At 41.5% G+C, this 301-nt stretch overlaps 1 protein-coding gene across 3 annotated transcripts in view; it reads left to right on the forward strand.

The window, feature by feature from the left end:
- The window catches only part of sympk (symplekin), a 15914-nt gene that overhangs the window by 10122 nt on the left and 5491 nt on the right, over positions 1 to 301 (forward strand). For all 3 annotated transcript variants that reach the window (XM_032529692.1, XM_032529693.1, XM_032529694.1), the window contains exon 21: positions 65 to 155. In XM_032529692.1, coding sequence (XP_032385583.1) covers positions 65 to 155 — 91 coding nt within the window. The remainder of the gene's footprint in view (positions 1 to 64; positions 156 to 301) is intronic.

The raw sequence follows: 301 nt of genomic DNA on the forward strand, positions 1-301 counted from the left end.
CCCCCCCCCCCCCATACTTGACAGTCATAATTAATTCTTGTACCTAATGTTTTGTCTCATGTAGAGTGAAGTAATCCAGGCTCTCCCCAAGCTGATCAAACTCAACCCCATTGTAGTGAAGGAGGTGTTCAACCGTCTGTTGGGCACTCAACACAGTAAGAGTTGTTTCCTTCCTTCCTTCCTTCCTTCCTTCCTTTTTTACATGAAGAACCCATTTTACAAACAGTGCATACTTGATTTAAGCCTCATGTTGTCCTCGGACCATATGACCCATTTTCCTATATTAATGTTCTTTTTAATT

This window comes from Etheostoma spectabile, chromosome 11, assembly GCF_008692095.1.
Source record: "Etheostoma spectabile isolate EspeVRDwgs_2016 chromosome 11, UIUC_Espe_1.0, whole genome shotgun sequence".
Taxonomy (NCBI): domain Eukaryota; kingdom Metazoa; phylum Chordata; class Actinopteri; order Perciformes; family Percidae; genus Etheostoma; species Etheostoma spectabile.